Source organism: Halictus rubicundus, chromosome 11, assembly GCF_050948215.1.
Source record: "Halictus rubicundus isolate RS-2024b chromosome 11, iyHalRubi1_principal, whole genome shotgun sequence".
Taxonomy (NCBI): Eukaryota; Metazoa; Arthropoda; class Insecta; order Hymenoptera; family Halictidae; genus Halictus; species Halictus rubicundus.
The window spans coordinates 5,454,340-5,479,588 of record NC_135159.1 but is presented as its reverse complement, the minus strand read 5'-3'; the positions used below and the strand labels follow the sequence as shown (position 1 = coordinate 5,479,588).

At 39.1% G+C, this 25,249-nt stretch overlaps 1 protein-coding gene across 11 annotated transcripts in view; it reads right to left on the bottom strand.

Annotated features, from left to right (window-relative positions):
• Positions 1–25,249, bottom strand: part of LOC143358660 (dystrophin, isoforms A/C/F/G/H) — a 930,016-nt gene that overhangs the window by 116,722 nt on the left and 788,045 nt on the right. For all 11 annotated transcript variants that reach the window (XM_076795970.1, XM_076795971.1, XM_076795965.1 and 8 more), the window contains 2 exons: positions 18,355–18,499; positions 6,774–6,897 (listed from right to left, as the gene is read on the bottom strand). In XM_076795970.1, coding sequence (XP_076652085.1) covers positions 6,774–6,897; positions 18,355–18,499 — 269 coding nt within the window. The remainder of the gene's footprint in view (positions 1–6,773; positions 6,898–18,354; positions 18,500–25,249) is intronic.

Below are 25,249 nucleotides of genomic sequence, written 5' to 3'. Positions count from 1 at the left end.
ACAACTCAAAGTGAATTTTGCCACGACAGTCTCACCAAATGCACAGTAACACCTTTCTAAGTGATAAGCTAGGTTTAGGGGTTGATATTGCGGTTTGATTTGCAGAAACCCATTGCTTGGAACGCTTTATGTTATCATAAAGAATCTATTTTTCATCTCCGGTAACGATTCTGCTAAGAAATGGACCTCTACGAAATCTGCATAGCAATCAAGTGCAAATTGATCGACGAATATTCTTGTTGGTCTGAGATAATCGATGCGGTACCCATATTCCTTGCCTATATGCCTTTCCCATTTCGTGTAGGTGCCTTTGTATAGTTGACCATGCGGACCCAAGGCTTCTCGATAATTCTTGTATACTTAATTTTGGATCAGCTTCCACTAGAGATTTTAGGGTGTCATTATCAAATTCAACTGGTCGTCCACTTCGAGGCCTGTCAGAGAGATCATAATCACCAGCAGCAAACCTTCCGAACCAACGTTGACACTTGTCGACCTTCAATACATCTCCATAAACATCGCAAATTTTCTTTGTTGTTACCGTTGCATTAAATCCCGCACGAAAATGAAAAAGTATGCAATGACGAATACGATCCTCGGAAGGCACGGACGCCGCCATTTTATTACAGGGTTGTAAAAAAAATTATACTTTTTAGAATATTTTGAACACAGGCTGCTTTACCAAAAACTGTAAAAGAATACGCGTTTCCTCTTCAACGATCGGTACAGAACTAAAGGCAAAACAAATTCTTTGCAAATCATTGATTACTTATGGGTACCCCTAATATATTCTTTCACTTAATAAGCTTGAAACGATTGTATTATGGCGAGGCTTCTAAAGATATGCACGTATTTTTTTAGTCGGGTCTGTACGATCCACCATTAGCGTGAGCTTTTATTAACATTGTGTAGGAAGGTTAAAGAAGAGCTTCCGTTGTGTCACATTTTCTACGATACTCGGAACTCTTGATAGGAAATCTACTAGAAATTTCTTACGGCCATGATGAGACGGTAGATGGTACGCGCGACTCATTGTCTCCCGAAATGTATAGAGCATAGTTTGTTTTCGCGTTTAATGGACGTGCCCATTTCCCGGTAAGAACTCTCCGGGCTGAATGTCCTCCCCCCCGGTCAAATACCCATAAATTCCGTGTTTCACTTTTCTTAATAATCCCCGGTTTTCGAGAGGGCGGAATTATCTAAATGAAATATTCAAGAGGGCCACGGCTACACGGCCGCGACGGTTATTGTACGTGAAAAGCGGTGACAAGAACGAATGAAGCTCGTTTCCAAGGGCCGCTCTTGTTCCGTGGTTTAAGTAAAAGGACGAAAAAAAAAAAAACGGAGAAGGAACGGGTAGGGAAGAGAAAACTTCTCGTATTTTATCAGTCCACTTAACAATCCCCTTCATTCTTTGCGACAAACTCCCTCGCGAGAAGCCGCCTTTTCAAACTACAACTTTAATCAATCTTACCCCTGTTTCAATTCTGGCCACTGACCCCAAAAACAAAATGGAAAGGTAGTATGTATATACCATGCGCCAGAAACTGTAGGCATAGAATCGGCGCTCTGCATACTATCTTTTTGCTAATACTTCCGTGTACACAGCAGTGACGGGCAAACACTATTTCAAAAATTATTCGAATGAGAAATATATTATCAAATTGTAATTTATATTTCTCCGAATGCGAAATGTACATATTTAGATACTGTATTAAATTATTGTACCATTACTAGACATCGGAGTTTATGGATTCATGGCAAAAAAGAGTACATTTAAGATAATAGATTAAAAGAATTTAAGAATGTCAACGTATTACTTTCAGCTTATTAATATTATTAAGAACAATCTGGTCATTACTATACCCTTGGCTTTATGGTTGAATTTATTTGAATGCAGGCTCTCATAAAGAATATGTGGCATTCCATTAATAAAATTGAAGATCATAAAAATGCAAATTATAAAAATGTAATATTACGTTGTCTATGTAAAAAAAACACCATCATTTTGTACAAATGTTTATAAATACATCCCCAACCAAAGTAATTTTAATAATTAAAAGAGTCCATTCTTTCTCGCGTGGATGTTTACTAAATCCATATTTATGAAAATTCAATGAAAACGAGGAAATTTCATCCACTGAAATCACTTCCAACTTTCTTTTATCTTATATTCTCTGAAAAACTTTAAATCAAATGAAACACTCTTTTCTGCGATGATTGCTGAGAGGACAAAAAAGGGCGGTTAATTCTTTAATTGGAATTGCGTGTTATATTTTTTATTTACTTAGCTGTTACTGAAATTAATAACATTTCTTCGTATCATTTTTATTTTTACGCTGTACAGAGATTATTCTGTACTGACAGTATATTGCTAAAGGCTCAAAATAAAGTAATGAACGAAATTGAACATTCAATATTAGATTAATTTTAATAATATCGATATAGTAAGTTTGTTATTACGCAAAAAATGTCATGTTATATGTAATTTAATGAGTATAAAAAATATTTTGCTACCAAATTCTAACATTGATCATACGTGTAAATAAACGTCAATTTAATTTTTTCTCATAATTCTGTACCTGTACAAAATTTTAAAAAATACTTCCAGTGAAAGAGATTACTTTCATAATTAATATATTCGTACACAGCTACTGTTATGCCAATCCATTAGAAACGAGGTCCCCTCGTTTAGTCAAGAAAAACCTCACCAACTGAACCCATACTAAACAATTATACAAATGGAGTATACATTTATCATGCCTTCGAAGAAATCGTCTTGTAATATTTTGAAGATACTATATGTTTCTAATCAGTTCAATAAACTTCAAGTTTTTGAGTTCGTACGTTTTATCTGTGCACAAATAAATTTACAACTGTCAAATTACACAAGTAATTCAAACAATTGAAGAAAGTGCATTCTCGTTGGTCTAAATAATGGCAAAACTGGTACGGAACTGTGCAATAGATATAATTCATTGGCTGGCTAACTGTTTATGTATGAGGAGGATTTAAATGCAGCGATTTATTTTTTACATTACCTAACTGAGTTTGACCGAGATTTTTGAAATTTACTTTCTTGCATTATTTATGAACGCGTTTGCTATGTATTATATTTACATGTACTGCATTATGTATTAATATACATAACGGGGGAAAAAAAAACCAGAAGCTTTTACATAGTTTACGTAAACCAGTCAGTAAACAAATGAACGTGCGTACACCTGCGTAGACTATTTAAATGTTTTCATTCTCAACGCTGAATTATTCTTTGAAAATATTTCGTGTCAAATGTTTGTACTGTAATTTATGAAACGAAAGGCAAAGCACGAAACAAATCCGTTTCTATAGTTTGGGAGCAGCTCGTTAACATTCCCGCAGTTCGGCCATTTTCTACTTTATTCGACATATTCGACGGTCGCGCGGGAAAACCAAACGGAAAAAAAGCAGAATTCTTCGACGCGATCGGACCGTTCACCGTTTTCAACCCCTCTCTGTCTCCTCCGGTTTTTCTTTCTCTTTCGCGCGTCTAATTGGTACGAAAAATCACGGGAAGGAGAATGGCGCGAATTACTGGGATTGAAAGCTCCATCCGCGGCTCTTAATTACTAGGCCTGCGCTATTGGCGAATTCAGTCGCGCGTTGCAAACCGGCTTTGCGGAAACTAACGAATGTACTTGGCCGACTTTCTTTACTCTTTCGCAACCATTCCGGCCAATTTTTCGGTTCACTGGTGGCCATTTTAAGCGAATTCATGAGACAAACATTGAACCCTGTCTTGCTTCTTCCGTGTCTCGGTCAATGGCAGTTGTCCATCGATGGACGTAGTCGTTATTAATCACTAGACTGCGGATTTCATGCATTTATGAGAAAAAAATGAGTTGGTGTGTAATCTCAAATTGTGCGAAGATTAACACAATTTTTAAATATCAATATATTATTTTCATATTGTTAAGACCATTAGAGAAACAGGCAAGCTTCTATATGGCTGCTGTTTCTTGGAATTGATGCAGACAATTTTTATTTTGCATAAAAATTCGCAGTGTAGTTGTACCAATTAGAGATGCATCTCGTAATAAAGCAGGCTGGCATAAAATGAACTTGGGATGCATATTAAGTAATAAAGCTTGAATTGGAAACACTTTGAGTTCGATGTAATGATAAATTAAAATTAAAAGGTATACTGAAACTATATTAAAGATATACTGCTCTATATAAATATTACGGCACCCGCAAAGGATGCAGTAATCGTTAAATAATATTAGGAAGTCATGAAAAACTCGAGGGGTGTTTTCCTAGAAAATAGTTTAAAGTTTATGGAAGTTTCATTGGCATAAAAAATTGAATTTTGCAAAATAGCTTTCCTTTTCAGAGAAATGAAAGGAAAAATGTTTTTATAACTGTTGTATGCAAAAACGTCGCTCTAAGGTTTATATCAACTACTCTGAACTTTTGTTTTAGTTTTCGGGTAACATTATGTTGCAGAAAATGTTCTACTTCATACAAAAAGTAGCTCTGCTTTCCTGCGAGATATTCGTGTACACTTTTAAAGGACTATGAATATTCTAAAATTGTGTTACAATGTTAATCTTCTCACAGATTAAGTTCATAACTTTCCGACACTTTCTACACCCTTCTACATACGCGTTAAGATTAACACGATAAACTATCTGCTTCCAATGTTTAAACAGTTCTTATAGCATTTTCGCACTAAATAAGAATCTGCACGTCTTTTTTTATTTTCCGCATGTAATATTCGCGAAACTCAGTTACGAACAAACGTAAATTTTCAGCTTTGAAAGTATCTTGTGCTTTAAGATAATATTTATTCTTTACACAAAATTATTCTGCGGATTCTCCGGAACAAGATGATATATTTTAAAATGATATTATATGTACATAAATTTGCGGAATCATTTTAACTAGTTTGTAAACACGTTTCGCTTTGAATGAAACCAAATACTGCGGAAAAACGTGTAACACTGGAAGTGGTACTCAACACTAGCGTCTCTCGTGTCGCTCAGCGTAATAGAACCGTCGAATGCAGAGTACCACTGTTGGCGTCATGCACTTTGTCATACTACATACTTCGATATTCTGTATTCAAAACGAAACGTGACTTGAAACTTATGTTGACACTTTCTTATCGATCAAATGTTCACTTCCCTACGTGGTGTAATTATATTTTCTCTTACACTTTGTATTTTTGGAATAATTTGCCACCGTTCACTTTAATCACTGTTTAGACGTATGTATAATATAGCAATGCCTCGTCTTGTTTAGGAGAGAAATAATTTTATGTAATTTCCTCGTAAAATCCATTTTAAAATTGTTTTTACTGAGAATTGTACACAGGAAACAAAAAGATTTTTAATGAACGTGTCTACTGATAATTAAAAGACCGGAAAAGATTAATTTCCTCTAGGACACTTAACTTTTATTAATATTGGATCTTGTTAAATACGTCATCTACATTTAATGTGAAATGTAATTCGAGTTTATAGATATCTAGTCTTGTTTAGAAATTAATTCAATTCATATATTCATTTACAGTGACTCCAACTAATATTCGGACGCTCTTAAAATCGCATTACTTTGTCAATATTGGACTATACTACTTGAATTTTTTTGAGAAGTTAGAACAATTGGTTCGCTACGTAAGATGAAAAAATGTTTGATTAAAATTGCAATTGGTCGAAATTCCAGAGAAAGTACTGAAACTTGTATTTTGCAACTTCTTTATGCGGGCTAATATTAAAAAATTAAACAGTACGTTTTGTACATCTGTATCAATTATACATATTCGGAATATTTCATCTAAATCGGTCAACGTTGCAATGAGCTACAAACGTTTAACGATGGAAATTTAAAGGTGAGAGTCGCAGAATTTGGGACTTGTCAAGGAATTTCGCCCTTATGTGATCATTTTCAAACATCTGTAGTTCATTGCAACGTTGACCGATTATTATGAAATTCTCAGAATATGTACAATTCATACAGATATACAAATCGTACTTTCTAAATTGTCAATATAAGTTCAAGTAAAAAAGTTGCAAAATACAACTTTCAGTATTTTCTCTGCAATTTCGACCAATTGCAATTTCTGTAAAAAATTTTTTTCACTTTAATTGTTCTAACTTCTCAAAAAAATTCAAGTAGTATAGTCCAATATTGACAAAGTTATGAGATTTTTAAGAGCGTCCGAATATTAGTGGGAGTCACTGTATATGTAAATAGTAATTTTCATTTTGAGGGATAAATTTTGAATTAATAAGACAGTGAATTCTCGATATATGTCAACAACACGGGTCTTGCCAGTGTCGTGAATCAACCAGGAGGCGTCCGAGGCCTCTCGTAATATCAAAGTAATTATAAAATTTAACAAATTCTGGAAAAAAGTAATAATACCGTATGTAATTGTAATTTAAATGCACTTCTTGCTCTCCGACCTTCTTCCTTCGCTCGACGATAATACATATCCCGTTTGTCTTTTGACGTTTTCCCCATTGTTAATTATAATTTAAATGCACTTCTTGCAATACCGTATGTAATTGTAAATTTAATAATTAAAATATAAAATATAAAAAAGTACATTTAAATTTGTATTTACTGGTATATAGATACTGCTACTAATTTAGACATAAACTGTTCTATCCATTCGTTTTCATAGTCAGAATAAATAATAAAAAAAAGTTAAGGGCTGAATCGTGTACGAAGATTTTCTTGGCTGACAGTAAGAATGAAATGGACAATAAATGAGAGGAAATACGTACCTTCGGAGTCCGAAGTGTCAGACAACGGCGGCTCGTTCGCGATGTACTGTCGGCCGCTGAGCAAGTTATTCTCGACGATGGGTCGTTTGTCCTCGAGCTGTCTCCTGAAGCCGCGATGATCGTCCTGCAACAGGATAGCAAGGGCACACCTGTTAATGTCGGGTGAATACAGGCTCCTGAGTAGCCGCGAGCCACTCGAGCGTTTTTCACGCTTAGCTTGGAGAACATTCGTACGAGGTTGGTCCGTGTGGCGAACGGGATAAGTAGGGTAATTCGTTGAGCTCTAAACAGCGTCGGTGACGACGACGACGACGGGTCGTTGCAGAGCCATCGACGTCGTCTTCATCTCGGCTACGGTGTGCATCCGTAATTTCGTTTGACAAGGCTTCGCGGCGTCGGCGAAAGCTAGCCGACCGGCTACGGTTACCGGTTACGTCGAGTGGCTGAAAAGCAGCACTCGCGATATCGTTCTCGCGACTTCTCGTTAACGTGATTATCTCACTCTCGTCTCTCCTATCTCTCTCTCTCTCTTCTCCTCGCTACCTATTTCTATTTCTTTCTCCGCCGGGGGCTCAAGAATTTAGACACCCGTGGGTCGAAACGGTTTTTGCCGGTCCGTTTCCCTCTCGTCTCGTTCACCAGCCTACACTACGCTCTCCTCCGGCCGCTCATTTTCTTCCGGGGAGGTCTTACGCGTTCTCCTTTTCCATCTCGCTGTTGTTTTTCTGGATTTTCTGTCGTTTTTTCTTCGCCTACTCCGGGGAACGCGAGATACGTTTCGAGCCGCGTGAAATCCCTTCAAACAGCCCGGAATAATTCACCTACTTTCGTAGTTGCGACGACCGGAATCTCTTCAGCTTGCCGAGCCGATGATGAAACGCGTCGTTATTAGGGGTTGTTCCGCGTTGTTTCTCCTTCGGGGTGGAATTATTTTGAGGAAGCGAGGTTGCGGTTTCTATCGCTTTTGTTGTTTTTCTTTTTTTTTTTTTATAAATTACGCACCGAAAACAATTCATAACGGAATCCGTAGATGCGGTCGAGAACCGCGAACTATGGTTTGGACGCGACGAAGTGGATTATACTCGCGCTGGTCGAAGTTCAGACGATTTACTTTTGATGATTTTCATTTCACTGTAATAATTCTTTTGACATTAAATTTTGAAAGAATTGTTACAGTGAAAATAAATTAAGAGAAATTCTTGTATTACTTGAATTTTAGTTTGAATTTGGGGGAATTTCAAGACAAAATTTAAAAGAATTACTATCGTGAAAATAAATTAAATAAATTCTTATATTACTTAAATTTTAGTTTGAATTTAGGAGAATTTCAAGATGAAATTAAATTTTGAAAGAATTACTATGCACTACTATTTTGATTTTGTTGATTTCCAAAGTTTTACGGCGAGATAAAAACCGCGTAGAACAAGCTTTGTTTTTTTTTTGTGTTTTTCCACTATATTCTTTAGGAGGAGTTAACTATTGCACATTAAAGGTTCTTTCGTATTATTTTTTTGGAAAAATTTCATTTCGGAGAATTATTTCAGACAATTTAACTCTTTCTTGAGCCTTCTATTTTTTACTTAGAATTTCGCTTAGTTCAATTATAGTATAGTATATATTTCGTATAGGGTGAACGTTGTGCACCGAGTAACACAAATATTATCGAAGAACAGTGAATTGTAATGTACTTTAATTAAAACCATAAGATCTGCATATGAAGAAACATTGATGAAATATTTAATTTAATTTTACCGAAATGTTAAGATATCCTTCGTCCAAAATCAGTTACATACATTTTTCTATATTTCGATTTTCATAAAATTGTCCACGAAAGTAGAACTTTGCGCAAAGTAATAAATCAAATAAATAAGCAAATAAATAAATCAAATTTTATGACCTATAATCGTACAATTTAAACTTTGAGAGTTCAACGTAGTCTCTCCGGCCCCACAAAATAAGGTCAATTCGTTAGTTGAGAAATTAGAAGCAATAGAGGCATCGTTCACCCAATTGGAACTCGAGACGATTTCTAATTGGTCTCGCCGAGGTGATCGTCTTATCGGTACGGTTATCGGAATGGCGGGTTAATTACGCACTACGTTCCGCAGTAATGTGCTAATATTATTCTTCATCTCGATATCAGTCATTGTTGAATAGCATTGTTTTACTTCGTTTTATTTCGCTGTTAATCGGGACGTAAAGATAAGGGAAGAAATGGGTCAACTGCATAGACGTCTCTGCGCGCGCCTGTGTCAACTACGATTAACCGCGTTTAGCTGCGATGACACTTTCTACAACAGGCCTGGGCAATTTGCGGCTCGCGAGCCACAGACGACCCCTCCCCCTACTCCTGGCTTCCCCCACCAAACTCCTGCGGAGTGTAGATGTAATCGCCCCGCCTATCCCCACCCTTGGCGCTCCAATAGGCCAATGCTTAGGTTTTGACGTCACACGTTGTATAGTATATGCGATTGCTTTAGCCAATAGAGCAGCTGGAGGCGTGCCCCTTCCACTCTGACCAATCAGCCCCGCATTCCTTTCACGAGACTTCTTGTGCGGCACGCACAGTACACGCAAGTATTCGCAGTCACGCGAGGCAAAGCATGAAATAGTTTATAGCAGGGAATTATTTTTCATTATTTTTTTATGGGACTTTCACTGACTTATTCGTGGCATTTACAGTAATACTAAACACGATATAATTTGAACTGTATTTAGTGGTTTAAAGTCCGTATTTATAAGCGCTGTCCTTTTCTACGTTCGGCGCAGTCGACGACAAGAGTGTAGTAGTCCTACACGATCCACAGTGAATTCTCGATATATGTCAACAACACGGGTCTTGCCAGCGACATGTATCGTCGAGGAGACAAACTCGAGCCGTGTTATGTTTACACTCCTCAGCGTCCGAGGCCTCTCGAGCTTCGTGACTCCTTACGGCAGTGGGGATAATTCCGCGACGTTTATCATACAGGCCTTGGCGACATATATAGAGAAATGTATGTCACAGCACGGACCCGAGGATTCGGTTTAGATCGAGACTTTACGGTACCAGGGCTCGAAAAAGTTCCAGTATTTTTTCATCAGAACATAATTTATTTAAAAACAGAAGGTACCTGTTTATTCGGAGCCTCGCGTTCTGCTTCTTGTGAGATAAACATGCTCCTTAAATAATCACCCATTTAATTCGTATTGTAATTCGTAAAATTATTTGTCACCAGGAATATGAATTAAATCTCATTTCTACACGGTGTTCTGAAAAAACTGGTGTTCAACAAAATTTAAAATAATGCGAAGAAACCAAGAATTGTTCCCATCGAATTTCACCAATGTGAAAGTACGTGTGCGCTAGCACGAGAAAAATGGACTCGAGCGTATAATAAAATAGCGCGCCTTAATCCGGCAAGTGCAACAACAGAGAGTGATCGATAACACGTTGCATTCACGAAACTATATCGAAGCGGACCAATTATCGAAATCCGACGTTTCCAGCGGTAAACAGTAAACCGTCGGAGTGCGGGCACAAAGAACTTCCCCGCGAACGATCTTCACGTTCCGATCCGCGATCGCCTAATTTCCAATAATTCGTGAAGCGCCGGCAATTAAAGTGAATTCCAATTTCCAGGAACGGCCACGTCGCTTCGAGGGGGTGGGGGCGAGTCGTTGTTCCGCGCGATCGAGAGCGCTCGTTGAAATCTATTTCGTTCGGGATAATAATCGTCGTTCCCTGCTAATTTCTCGTTTCGTTCGATGCGATACACCTCCTTTTTTTTTTTTTTTGTTGTTCCTGTATCGCACGGTCGATCCATTTCCCGTTAAAGCCGCGCTCCGAAGGGTAACGCCGGGCTGTTGGGTCCCGCTGCAACGACCCGTTTACGCCGAAAGCGCGTTTTACGTATGCAACATTCGCGCGAGCCGTTTCGATTTCACGCGCGAATATGGCGCCGGGCATAGCGAGCCCGCGATTTCGTGCGTGCCACCACGCCAGCCACCCCCGAGTATCGATTTATCATCTCGTGCAATCTCGCGACCGGCTCGGCTCGCTGACAAAATTCGATGCGTGCCAGCCACCCTCTGCGTACTGTAACCACCCTATACAGCTTCCTATTTTTCCAGTACCGTTCGATGAGTTTTCAATATCGGACAAGCTTCGCCGATAAACAGATTTGGCATAAAGAGTAACGCGAGACGACTCGACAGGCTAAGTCTGCTAACTATTGTGCTTAACGCGATCCCTTCTGCAAGCACTCCAAAAAGTATTTTTGAACACTGACTTTCCCCCTTTTGAAGAATTGTCCATGTTTAAACTGTGATAATATCGGTAGAAAATAGTACAATAAACATTCTACTTCATTCATGCATCGTTCTTGTTCTGCTAGGATTTTGTTTGTCCGTTACAGCAGATAACTTTTGAACCGGTGAATTCCTCGCCTTAAAACATCGATTTTTGCCATTTTCTCGCGAATATCTGCAGGATTATATAAAAAAAATTCTTTAATTTCTGGGTTGCCAAGGTGAATTTTAACCCAAAATTGTATTGTGGCTGCAAAAGGTGTATATTGCCTGCAACGTGGTATCTAATGAATGTACAGAATGATTATAATGTACGATGATAGTGCAGAGTGTGTGTAGAATGCATATTTCATAATGCGTAGTGTACGGTGTGCAGTTTACACTTGATGACGTACACTAACATATTCGGGTATAAGACGTAGTGTATGCAGCATGTTTCCTTCTGCAGAGTGCATGATGTCTTATAGATAGTGCAGAATACACCACACGCATCGCGAAACTGCATGTCGCACAGAGTACTTTACATAATGCATGGAGCGTATGAAGCACATTACATGCTATACGATGCATATTGAATATTGAGTGGTACACATTACACGATGTTCAGTTGCATAGTAAATATTCCATTTTATAGTATTATTATTCTGTAACCGTTTGCGATCCAAAGCGTTCACGATTTTTCCTGAACTTTAATTAATACTGTTTATAATAAAACCGCATCTTACTGCTTCGCACTCGAAATGCCAACTATACATTTAATATTCACTGAAACACATTTGACGTTTTTTACCGATAAATTCTGCTTTGAGTTACCATTTAATTCGAAGGAAAATGTATCTTACGTTACTAAGATATTTATAAAATTTTTCACTGCTGCGTTAAAATATAATTTCCGTCTGTGAAAATTGTGGCAGTTCTTTTGTCCACCACTGCATTGGACACGATCTCGGTCGGCTTGAATATTTTACTCGCGAAAGGAAGAAAAATCGCCTTTTGTTTGTGTTTTCACGAGGTCTGCAGTTCTCCGGGTCAGTTGATAATTAACGTTTCCCAGTCGAGATAATCTTAAAGCATCGCCGGCGCCAAGTTGTGTTCCATAATTTCTATAAATTATTGCGTCCCGTCGCCCGTTTACTTACAACTATTCGCGCTTGTATTAGAACGCCATTCGCGAAGCCATTCCCGAGAATTCAGGCATTACGCGGACCACTATATTGTTCAACTGCTATACCGCCGCAGCGTGGAGTTCTCTGTTGGATTAACTCCTGGTACGGTCATTAGTCGGGTGCATTTGCGTCTCTCTTGGGTTTCCTCGCGGGCCGGTGTTAGTTTGTGACTTAAAATTATGCGCCACCCCGCCGTGAAATATTTTACAGATTACAAAACTCATCAATTCTCGGTTATCTGACGGTTCGCAATTTTTCACGAGCCCTCCAACCTCTCGCGGTTCTGTCGCATGGGAGACGCGGGGGTGGCAAAGCGTCATAGATGCTGCTTATGTTTATTTATCTCTTACACCTACCAATTTTGTTAATACGCAGAATACTTTCTGCCTTCGTTACATTCTGTTTAATAACTAAAATTCTTCTCTCCAATATCTAAAATTCATCGCGTCAATGACTAAACCGTAGACCTTATGGATTTATAGATTCGTCTAAAATTCGCATACAGTATATAATACAAAATTTATGCTTTATTTTATTTGAAATCCTATGAAATTCTGAATACCCTGTAGTGTAGGCAACTTCCATTTAAATGTAGAAAAAGTGTTTCTATTCTATGTGTATCTCCGCACTTACTTGGAAATATGTACATACTTAAGTAAAATATGAATTTATATATGAAGCTCGAAATGCTCGAAGCGATAAAATTTTGAATTCTATAGATTTCGAGCTACTTGTTTATCAAATACAACTAAACAGGTATTTTTAAATGATCGGTTAAAGGTATTTGTTTGGGTTTACTTAAAATTTTTATTTGTCGTTTCATAAATCTTTATGAAGCTTGACAAAATATTTCGTTTCTACAAATGTTGATCATATGAATTTTCAAAAGTTTTAAAAACTGTTTAATATTTAATATTAAACCGGTAAGTTGGAAATGATTAGTGATTATGTCTGGACAAGAATACCGTGAATAATGAAAAATGTTTAATGCAACTCGAGGTTGCAGTTGCATCATTTCTACTACGCAGAATACATACTGTGATATTTAATATGGCATTATCTTGTGGTTGTATTTGCGATCATTTTAAAATTGTATTATAATAACATTTATGTTTCCATAGTCTTTCGATTGACAATTTTCAACAGCATTTAAATTGTCGTACTACTCAATACACAGAGATTTACAATTAACATTCCACAGATTCATCGAGATTATTAGCACATTACATACCGGCGATTATCCCCTAATTTTTGAAAGTCTATAGTCCATGGCTAATGATCTTTTAATAGCTCCTAATAGGTTCCTTTCAATCGTGAACCTCAGCTTTGCTTAGGATTATTATATAAAATATCATTTTTAAGCTTCCTTTTGGTACAGCACAATATTAATAATTTATAATTGATAACAATTAATAGGCTTCCGGTAGTAAATAATCTAAAAACCAATAGATGAAGCTGTCGGTGAAACCCTGTCAGTAATTGACTATTATTACAGTGATTTCTCTATATATGTCGCCAAGGCCTGGACGATAAACGTCACTGTACACACGATTTTTACAAAAATGAGAAACATAGTTTCAAACAGTTTCACATGGGTTGAACATATTCGGGTATAAATTAAATGTTTACATTTCCCAACTGTGCTTCCTGTTACACAAACGACATTTATCTAACAGCATTGTAATTCCTTTACGAAACAAGTGCAAAAGGAGTTCGAAAAATGTAAATGCAGGAATTTAATTCGCAAGAACTCACAATTAAGCCTTAGCACTCGAATGGCGACTGTAAGGGGCCACTAAAAATTGCTGTATCATTATTCAAAATATCTTTTACATTATTAAATTTCTTTTTATTCAATAAATTACTAAACATTTCAGCATTGTACGAATAAACTGCACCATTTTCGTCTGTACAGCGTGAAAGACTGTATATAGAAGGGAAATATTCTAGGTCGGAAGAAATGTTTCGTTTTAGAGTTAAAATGGCTTCGAGTGCAAAGGGTTAAGTGTACAGCAAAAAAAAAAAAACTACGCGACGGTGCTTCGACGCACTATCCGGTTGGAAAACGAGTGAGGTGGAAGAGAGAATTGTACGGAATGCTCCGAGAATCGTCAGTACGAATAATGGAATTAAAATAAAATCGCAGAGATTCGATAAACGAATCCGGCGACTCTGGCGTCGTCCTCGCTCAGAATCCGGTAAACAATTATATCTAAATACAGCAGAACGAGATTCTCCTGTTTTGTAATGCCGCTGCTTGAATACTGTTCTCATTCGGGGCGGCTGAGTACAGAGATAACGTGCACGTGTTGCAGGTGCATGTTGTCACGTCGCGAACGACAACGACGATGCCGATGCCGACGACGACGACGACGACGACGACGACGATGGCCAAGCAAAAGCATTTCGAGTGGCGCCGAGCAAAAGAACCGACGAGGACACTACACACGGCTTTTAAAGAACGATATTTGAATTTCATGCATCGCAGATGCGACATTGGCACATCACGTAAACCCCGAAACTCGCTTATTGTTCGAAACACCTGTACGCCACGACCTTTTTGCCCAGTTTTATTTGCTGTTCGTGTATAACGGCCCGAACTAACTGCTATCGTGCGGAATACATTATGTTTTATCGTCAACATCGTTCAGATAAAAATCGAACTGCGCTCGTTCTCCGTGTACAGAATTACATATTTCTACCCTCTAAAGTTTAGCGTGCCACGTGTGCTATTGAGTAATTCTGAATTATCTTCGTGCAATTCTTTGCTCCGTCTCCTCGCACCTGTTATGAAAGATATCCAAAAATTGCTTGTTCCTCGATAAATGTTCCGCACCTAGAAAATAATTAAGCTCCGTGCAACGGTTCGAAATTCGAACATCGTGATGCATTTCGATATAGCGTCTACCAATTAATTAATATTCGACGGAGCAGACCAAGTGTGTTTCGTAACATGAATCCTGCATACACCTCTGATTTTGGAAGTGATATTTCAAGTAAATCGAACCGTTGTTTTCGCTTACTGCGAGCAGAATAGAGCTCGAAAAATTATGACTCACAGTTTCCGTTCCATTAAACTCTCCGACTAATTGTGGATTTATCTAGACGTCCGGGCGCTACCTCCCAATTTGAATTCTTTCGCTTAACTGAGCGGATCGCGAAAACACGCAATTTCAGATAGCAACAGCTCGAAACGAAACGGAACAAAACGACCCGGCGATCGATCAGCTTTCGCCCCAAATCCTCGATTTCGAACTCGCAGCCCCGAATTCCTTCAAATCCAGCCCGCGGGCCGACCCATATTCCGACTTACTTCTCTGCCTCCGAGTAATTAGCAGTACCCCATTCGCGAGGGATCGATACTGTCGCGGCTCGAGTTTATTTATTCGCACACGTGATCAACTGACCCGGTTAAACCCGCGGCTTTAAACAACAGTAACAACCCGAGAACAGGGGTACAGTATCGTCTCCGTAATTGTCGCAAAGATCTCTACCGTAACTGTCAACATTTCATCCGCAACCACTGAGAGCAAGGGTCGAGTATCCTTGCAAGCGAAGCAAAAGATTACGATTTAAAAAATTTTTTATTTTATCATGAAACCTTTACCATCGTGTTCGTCTCGTTTTTCTAATTAAAACGACACCAAACACGATATACTTACGATCATGATTACTCGTGTAACAAGCGAAATTAAGAATTCGTGTATCTCTACGGTAAATGTCAAGTCGGAGACTTTAATCGCTTCTTACACGAGTGATCGTAAATGTATCGTGTTTGGTGTCATTTTAATCAGAAAAACAAGACGAATACGTTGGTAAAAGTTTTATCGACGAAAAACCAAAAATAGGAATTTTGATTTTTGAATTTGAAATGCGAGCTGGCGGGAATCCTTTGATATTTGCTATACACCTGAAACCTGGTCACTCTTTCTCTTTCAATCGCTATCCTCCTCTACGTCCGGCACGCTACAAAGAAAGTAGCATCTCTACTATAACGGTCGCTCGGCCGACCCGACGATGCGACAATTACGGAGATACTGCGTTTCTGCGAGCGGTGAAACTCTTATCCCCGATCCCGATTAATGGCCGGCGGATCGTCGAGCGTGGCTCGCGATAAGTGGCGGCGCAGGTGTCGTCTGTCGATGACATCCGTGATCGGGATCGCGTTACATGCACCTTATCATGCCTGTACACTCGCAGGGGTCGGCGCATAAGCGCGCGAGAGCTGTAGCTAGTAACATGCACGTTCTAATCTGGATTACTCCGAACTAGTCCGTCTTTGTGCGTGGAAACTGGGCCGGCGAGGGTTGCTGCTCAACCCAACCTCTTCTCCCAACCCCTCTAGCCGAGCCATCGTCGACGCGTGCCCCTCAGTGTCCACGCACACACGCTGCACCCCTAATTGCGTCATTTTCGTGTAATCCAGTCCATTGCAGTAGGTTACAGGGAACGCTTCAAGCTACACGAGCCTATTTGCCTGCAGCAAGACTGCGCAGGCCCGCGCGGATACCGCGGCGACTTAACGACCGGAACACCGATTCTTGAGCGGTTTTGCGATTGGGATTCAATGGGCTCAATTGATTGTGGACGATCCCTCAAGGCTGAGAATGCTTTCATTCTTGCTATTATTCTGTCCTCTATTTCAGCCTCCGTCATCTTACAAGACCCTCGATTCTTCTGTGTATCGTTTCAGTAAAAATATTTCTAATAGCTGTGTAGACTGTCCTGTATTTTTTTTTTTACGCAACTATGACGCCCGAGTGACTGCACGCCACTATCTCATCTATGTAACAGCGCAATATTATACGCATTCATCTTCTAGAACGCTCGAGTGCGCACATATTTGTGTACAGATTGTATGTCTTAATGAATTTATGCACATGTCCAAACCGCTGGTTCACATATTTGGCCACATTATTGTGCCTGATTGCGCAGTCTGTCAGAACTATTACTGAATAGCTTATTACACGGACAGTGGTTTCTGAGTTATTTCGTATTTTTTACAACTTAGGCACAGGTCGGTATGCATCGCGAATTTTTCGATTTGTAAGTATTGTTCGTTTATATAACCATTTATATATTCCACGGTATTGCTTATTATCGTGTGTATCTCGTGCACGATTTTGTGTCATTAGGTTTACTGACGTGCAATTTTGATCTGCCTTTATAATTGACTTAATTCTACTTTATCTCTCTAGTGTGACAACATTTTTGTAATGTTGTGTCTGTCTTGTGCGAAGTATTTTAAATATATGAAATATATTTATGAAATATATTTATTGCTATTCTTAAGTTGAGTAGTAGTGTTTACATTTGATCATTTCATTACTCCAACAAATTGCAAAATGTTAACCCTTAACGGTCCGGAAGTGTTTCAAGTGTACTTCTCACCAGGTCCAAGCTATTTTTCATACGAAGAGAAACTGCGGACTCAACATTTTTATATCAAGTATAGAAAGGAAAATATTTATATTATAAATTTAAATATTTGTATTATTAGTTAATTTGATTTTTGCCGCCATATACGCGACATTGGACCCAGTAAGTAAAAGTGCCATGCCGCTTCTATGGCGGCATTGGTCCGTTAAGGGCTAAAATTGGTATGGCATATTGCATGCTAGTAGTATACAGTATATATAGTCAGTCTCATAATTGATGGCACACGCTTTAAATCAAAATCACGTTATTATAAACGGACCAAACGACTACAGTTCTTCTGGCAAGGATTAGTTTACTAGACGACATGTGATGAAAATTTTGGAAAAATTGTGTACAGTAAGAATTTCGAAAAAATAGTAAAAGTTTTACCACCGTTTTATTTGGGATTCTAACGAAAATTTCAAAGAGGTGTTTTGTAAATAGCAATGTTAATTCTGTTCTGCAATTTCTCTTTAATTTAACATATGCTTCATGTAAGTTTGTGCAACAATTGAAGTGAGCCAACTTCTAAATGTTCAGTTTCGAACACAAGTAGTACATCTCGACGATTTCAGGTCCCAGATGGTAGGCAAAGGAAAAAATCTAACGTAGCACTAAGAGCCCTTCTTCGATTGAACGCTTTCGATAGCGAAGTTTCTCGATTCACACACGCAAAGTGATTATAATAGATTTTGAGCGAGACTCACCTGTTGTTTTTGCAAGGTGGCAACATCACCGCAGACAGGACCGAGACCGGTGAGTTCGGTGTCCTTTCTGATCACCCATTCGATGAGCTCGCGTAAAGATAGGAGCAAAGCGTTCCAATGTTCCGTATTACTCTCCAATCGATTTCTGAAAACAAACGGACATTCAAATTAGCGAGAATTGCCTGATGCAAGTTTCGTAAACGATCCACCAAATCAATTTGTACTACGTTCGATATCTGTTTCAAAGTAATTATAACCATGTGGTATACGCAATATGCGAATTGAATAAACGGTATATAAAACGAATTTACTATGTACGATATGCAGTGAATCATAGTAATATTCGGACACTTTAAAAAGTACTATAACTCCTTTAATATTGCACCATACGACTTGGAGTTTTTGGAAAGTTGGAACAATTAGTTTGGTTAAACTTCACCTTCTGGAACCAAAATGTTTGAACTATTTTTATATAATTCGGCAGATCTTGACAAGAAGATGCCAAAAATCGAAGTTTTAATGCGAGGAATTCACTGGTTCAAAAGTTATTCGTGTTTAAAGTTGACCGAATTGTTCTAGCTTTTCAAAAAATCCAAGTCGCATGGTCCAATATTAAAAGAGTTATCGTCTTTTGAAAAGTGCAATAATATTATCGTGATTCACTGTACGTTTAGAGTATCTTAAATCAAACAGGCAATCAAATTAATTAAAGCTGCATACATAATGGATTTTTATCACAACGCGAACTGATGTAAAGTCACGTTAAAACTAATTACATTATAGTAAACTGTATTAAAGAACTAGCGTACGCTGCACACAAGAACTAGAATTATTATTTCAAACCGTGTTGGTCAAACGAACAATCGATATCGTTTTCAACGCGTGACAGTTATCATCCATTAGACGTAGATTAGAGGCATAGATGTGTAAAGCGGGGGTTGGGGTGGCGAGACTGCACGCGACTTATGCACCAGCCGTGAAAACGACACGGAACGTATGCCTGGCCGTAAATACCGATAAGGGTTGCGCGCGTGTCAGTGTGAAGGAATATTTATTCTCGGGAGAAAGTGCTAGAGAGCGAGAAAATGAAAGCGACCGGTGACGAATGGGGAACAGAGACGAAAAAGGTGCGGAGTCATATAGAAAGATGAGCCAGAAGGAGACTTTCAAGGTGAACTATGCGCGTGGAGGTCGAAGAGCGAATGACAGAGGACGAGGGAAATCTTGGAAGAACGTTCGAGGGGAAATGCCGCTGCAATGTTGGAGAGGGAAGGGATAATTGTGAGAGGAACACATGAAAAAGACAGAATCATCCAGAACTGTATCATGAAATTCGTAGAATTGGCAAATATGTAAATAGAAAAAATAAACATTTTTCTTGGCGTCTAGTATCAAACCTTCGCCAAGTTCTTTTGTACGAGAGAAATCTTGATCAATGGGAAAATATTACTTTATTTTCTAAGAGAATTTGACGTGTTAAAATCGCACTTTGAACACACATAACTTTTGATCCAGTGAATTCCTCGCCTTAAAACCTCGATATTTGGCATTTTCTCGCCAAGATGTTCAAGATTATATAGTAAAAAGATAAAAAATTTCTGGGTTGCCAAGGTGAAGTTTAATCCGTTATTCTTTTCGGGGAGCCCTTATTCGTTATTTCTTACTCGCGGTTACATCTGGGCTAATGTGGTCTGCTATAAGGTAAGACCATACTCCGGTACTGGTAGAGAGAGGGTAACTTTTTCCCCTCGATTCGTACTCCCTCCCCTCATCTGGCGACACCGGTTCTACCTAACATTACCTTACGGAGTAGGAAGAGCAAAGAAAGGCGAAAGAGAAAGAGAAAGAGAGAAAGGCGACGAAAGAAAGGAAAAAGAAAAAGAAGATGGGGAAGGGAAAGCGAGATAGGCATCATCAAGGACTGCCGGAGATCATCGCGGTCCATTAAGGACCATCAGGGAGCATCGCAGAGTATCCACAAGTTTTTTTGAACTTTCAGCAAGCTCGAGACGGTCTGCATATGGATTTTTTAAACTTTCGGTATAAGTTTTTCTTATTTTGTTTACTTGCTTACATATGACCATACATTGCTCAAATGTTTATAGAGCGAACCTTTTAGAAAGATAGTAATTCACGATTTAAAATCCGTTAATTGACAGCTACAGATTAGAGATCCCTATTTCACGTGTAATTAAATACACGCGTAACGCTTCACTTGTATTTGGTCACCCGTGCATCAATATATCCTTATTATAATTCGTGTAATTTCGAAAGCTTTGATATTAACGAGGATGTATTAATAACGCACGTGTGACTAAATACATGCGCAACGGTACACGTGAAATAGTACCGCGCGTATTTAAATAACCGTGAAATAGTACACGTGTATTTAAAACGACACGTATTTGCGTACGTGTAAGAGAAACGAATTCAAATAATCCATCAATGCTAATGAATGAGCAGAGAGAAAAAAATGCCTGTCGGTTATGCGTTAAGCTAGATCGAACCTAACGTGCATGAAAATGTGCCACGGAGATGCGCAGATGAGATAGCTATCGACCTTTCCGCGACTTCGATATTACGCGGGCAACGCTGAACGCGAGTTCAACGTAACGATAAAAGAAATTGATGGAATCAGAAAAGCTGGGCCAATGAGAGAACGAGGAAAATAAAGGTCGACGCAACTGCGAGAAGATGGAGGAAGAAGTTGACGCGACGGGCCTGGATGGGCTAAACAGACAGGTGGAATGAATCAGAGGAGAAAGAAATGGGAGGGTGGGGATTGATAGGGGCGAAGATCGAGGCGTGAGAGACGGTTGGTAAGGAGGACAAGAAGAATGGCGGCCGGGATTTAGATTTATATTCGACCATTGTTGCAGCATCGTCGACGGAGCAGCCCCCTCACACCCTCAACATCCAACTCCTGTCTCTTCTCATCCCCGTCGCGTACAACCCTCCTTTTCATCCTCGAAAGCCGCGGACCCGCCGTCTGGTATCGCGAAGGAACAGCATCGCGGCCGGATATATTGCAGTTATTGTAACGTCGATGAAAGTCCTGCGGAATTCCGCGAGGTAGCTGTATACATCCGGCGTCCCAGCTTTTATATATGTATATGTACATACATACATATATATATATATATATATATATATATATATATATATATATACGTGCACGTCTATATACGTATGCAGCGAAAGGTATTGTGCTTTCTTCTCCCGCGAGATAAGGAGTCCCGGATACATCGTTTCTCGAGCGATGAATACCGCTAAGAAGGATAGGTTGCGAGTCTTGCCGACGGCAAATAAAGTGGGCCGCCGACGAAAATTTAATCGAAGTCGGATACAGAGAACTTGTAATCTCTCCGTAACTGTCGTAGCGTCGGGCCTGCCGAGCGACAGTTCTAGTAGAGCTGTCTGAGGTTCAGGCGTACAGCGAACATCAAAGGACTCGTGCCAGCTCGCCTCTTAAATTCAAAAATCGAAATTCCTATTTCACGATTTTCGTCAATGAAACTTTTACCATCGTATTTGTCCCGTTTCTCTGATTAAAATGACACCAAACACGATACAGTTACGATCACTTGTGTAAGAAGCGATTCAAGTCTCGAACTTGACATTTACCGTAGAGGTACACGAATTCTTAATTTCGCTTGTTACACGAGTAATTATGATCGTAACTATATCGTGTTTGGTGTCGTTTTAATTAGAGAAACGAGACGAATGCGATGGCACAAGTTTCATAAAACAAATAAAAAAAAAAAAAAGAATTGAAAAATTGTAATCTTTTGCTTAGCTTGGATTAGTGTCGCCGATAGTCAACAACCTCACTGGTTGGGTCGTTGAGAATGTATGCCGCCGTACGACTGGTTCCAAAGGAATCCCTCCAGCGGTGAGGATAAAATTTTGACAGTTACGGTAGAGTTCCTTCCGACAGTTACGGAGAGAATACTGTACTGCGTGTTGATTCTTTTCGTATGAAACATCGAAGCGCTAGCAAACGAGAAGATCTTGTAGATATTATTTATAATCAGATTGCACATTGTTATGCAAAATAAAAATTTCCAAAATTCGCACATTTTGGGTGCCTCTATATCTTCGTACTAACAATGTAATATTAAACTAAACCTTAGTCTAGAGAGCCTGCAGAACACTATTATCGTGAAGGTAAAAGACGTTTTCAAAGTTGAAAATTTGCATTTCCCTTCAAAGTTGATTTTTTTCGAAAACTACGCATCAAAATTCAAACAAATCTACAGATTTGCATTAAGCTCGCAAAGATCTATTAGAAACGTTTATTCGACGGTGCAACTCCAAATATGTGTCGAACAGCGTAATATATTTGTTGGAGAACAATACGCTAATCGGAGTAAGGAAAGAGACGGTCGTTTTACAGCAACGGCCATTACTTTTGCATGGGCCTAGTAGCAAGATTGATGGAACAGTTGTAATACTGAACGGTCGTATGTGCTTATTGCGAGCAGAAACAGTGAGTAATGGATAGACACATTAGCCAGTAGCAGTTCAACTCGACGAACATTTAGTTTTTACAAAATGAAAAAATGTCGAAGTAATATCTACTTTGTCACATTCAAGATATCTAAATCTCTTCGTTTCATAAAAGAACCTGCAAAAATGGGAACTTGATTAAAAATCCGTAGTATACCTAACCTATATCTTTAATGTAGTACAGTGAATTCTCGATATATGTCAGGGACGTGTATCGTCCAGAAGACATACCGATCATATCGATAGATCACGTAGATGTGTTATTTGTAATGGGGAACATGAACAAAATTTATTCTATATTTTCGACCGATTTTCTCATGTAGAACTGTCCCCTCCACGTTTATGCCATTTTGGAGCACCCAGTAGACATATGGAATTAAATATTAAGGTCGTTAATATCTTTAAGATTTCAATTAGATGTATAAAAATTATACGTCACGACTACCACAGCGGGATTCTGTACCTCTGGATCGGTGGAGATCTGTTAAAAAATGGCGCCGCATAATTGACCTTGTCTCCTTCATTCAAGGTCAAAACTTTTTTCTCTTGAATCATATAGTACTCCTCGCTGGGAACATAAGTCTCAACGCAACCATGAGTCTCTGGTCAACCGTTTCCTTACAAAAGTTTTCACCTTGAAAGAAGGAGTCAAGGTCAATTCTGCGGCGCCATTTCTTTGAAATCTTAAAGATATTAAGCGGTGATTTTCATCGCACGATCCTACCACCGTCGGAAACAAATGAGCCCGGGATCGATAACGAGGATGTCGGCTGTTTAATCGATGCGGTCGTCGTACGATTAATTGCTCCGAGTTCGCCGGAGCCTGATTACCGGCAGGACAACGGATGTTGCGCAGGGGTTAATGGAACATCGGCGTAATCCGTGTTCCGGCCGGAGTGTCGCAGTCACGAAAAATACTTTACAGTAAACGTCCCCCGTTCGTCTTACCGGTGCCGCGGCGAACGGAAGAATCTGAACGCGAACGGTACACGACCGGCGTTCGTGCGATCGCATTTCAATTCGATGGGCCCCGCGAATACCGTCACGACCCGCGTACCGGAAAACGGCGGGTACACCCCCTTTGGCTCGATTTTTACGACGCGGCGATCTAACCTAACATAAATCACACCGGGAGATTCTCTTTGCCGCGCTGCGCCGTGTAAGAAACCTTTCCTATTCTTCCGGTACAGGGATGAGAAACGGGGAAGGGGTCATTCTTTAAGAGGACATTGTACGTGCGCGATAATACGGTTGCTCCCCGTTCGATTCCCCACGAAATATCGACGAGACAGAGATACTTCGAGTCAACGGTCGGACGTTAACTTCGTGCATTAAGGGGGCCGGCAGGCATTTGGCCTTGACTGTCACGCTATGTTACGCTATGCCTTTTTTCTAGACATTTTACCTCTTAAATAAGTAATTAATTAAAAATGCATACCACCGTGTTTGTACATGTCTTTGCTACGTCTGTATAGAGCCTTTTTTTCGATACGAACACTAAATCTCTCGAAAATAAGAGAATCTCTCAGCGGCAGCCATCTTGTGACGTCTCACTTGCTTCAGAATTCGAATTCTCTGCCGAATATTACAAATTACTCCACGATGAGGTAGAAATTCGCAATTTCGGCTCTATACAGACATAGATTGGACTTTTAGGAAACACAATTGACCACTTCTAAACTGCTCATTGCAATATCGAAGCGATAGTTTGAAAAGGTTTTGACCCATGCATACGTATATGGATTTCAAACCCTGACGGCCCCCTTAACCCTTAGGACTCGAGTGGCGACTCTGAGGCACCGCGAAAAATTACTATATCAGAATATTTTTTCCATCAGTTTCGTAGCCATAAAATGATAAAAAATTATCTAGGTAGGTAGAAATATTTTCGAATGGAAATAGTTCCGAGAGCAAAGGGTTAATACCTTAATTCGGGCAATAAGGTACAATTAAAAGTTAGTGGTTATTTTAGCAGTTATTTTATTTTATATCATTAAATCGATATTTTCAAGAATAATAAAGGCGAAGACTATAATTAACATCAAAGGTGGCGTAATTTTTCACCCCCCGAAACTGTTTATCCGCCGATAAAAAAAATATTTGTAAAATATTTGCGGAGAGTTTCATCTCAAAGTTTCAAATTGGTGATTGGGTTAGAGGAGATGTTATCGAAATGACCTCCTCCGATTGGACGAATCTTCCATGAAATATAAAATTCGGAAACTTAATCGGCGCAGACTGTTTTTAAAAATTGCGGTTGCAATTTAAACTTTAGTTGTTTACTTCGAACTCTTTCAATTGGTCACCGAAAAGATTGCGGGAGGGGAGATATTTCATAAAATGATTCCAAATGTATATTATAAAACTTTTAAAAAATCGAATTAAG